At 70.1% G+C, this 703-nt stretch overlaps 1 protein-coding gene across 1 annotated transcript; it reads left to right on the forward strand.

Annotated features, from left to right (window-relative positions):
* Positions 1-244: 244 nt before the first annotated feature.
* ATOH7 (atonal bHLH transcription factor 7) lies at positions 245-703 on the forward strand (the record flags this gene model as incomplete). The annotated part of the gene is made up of 1 exon (XM_079794198.1): positions 245-703. One exon carries the CDS (start codon positions 245-247, stop codon positions 701-703), a length of 459 nt encoding a protein of 152 aa, XP_079650324.1.

A 703-nucleotide genomic window follows, 5' to 3' on the forward strand; every position in this document is an offset into this window, starting at 1 on the left:
CCAAGAAGCCTCCCTTCTCTTTTCCACCTTCTCGTTGGGAAAATGACTTTCTCTTCAGCCTCGGCCTTTCCCCTAACTCCGGGCGAGTGAGGAGACCTCCGCTATCCAGAGGGCAGAAGGCGGCGCCCGCGCTTCCCGCTGGAAACTCTGGTGCCACGCGTGTGTCACTTACTCGCTAAGAAGAGCCGCCTCGGGGAGCCGCTGCACAGACCAGCCCACGCGCACCCCCTCCTTCCCGCGGGGGATGAAGTCCTGCAAGCCCGGCCACCCCGCGGCCGGGGCGCGCGCCGGGCCCCCGTGCGCGGCGGGCGCCGAGTGCGCGGGCGCGTGCGCCGGGGCCGGGCGGCTGGAGAGCGCGGCGCGCCGGCGGCTGGCGGCCAACGCGCGCGAGCGGCGCCGCATGCAGGGGCTCAACACGGCCTTCGACCGGCTGCGCCGGGTGGTGCCGCAGTGGGGCCAGGACAAAAAGCTGTCCAAGTACGAGACGCTGCAGATGGCGCTGAGCTACATCATGGCTCTGACCCGCATCCTGGCGGAGGCCGAGCGGTTCGGCTCGGAGCGGGACTGGGTCAATCTCCACTGTGAGCACTTCGGCCGCGACCCCTACCTCCCGTTTGCGGGCGCGAAGCTGCCGGGCGAGAGCGAGCCCTACGGTCAGAGGCTCTTCGGCTTCCAGCCCGAGCCCTTCCAGATGGCCAGCTAG

Source organism: Cnephaeus nilssonii (genome assembly GCF_951640355.1).
Source record: "Cnephaeus nilssonii genome assembly, chromosome: 16".
In the NCBI taxonomy this organism is placed as follows: domain Eukaryota; kingdom Metazoa; phylum Chordata; class Mammalia; order Chiroptera; family Vespertilionidae; genus Cnephaeus; species Cnephaeus nilssonii.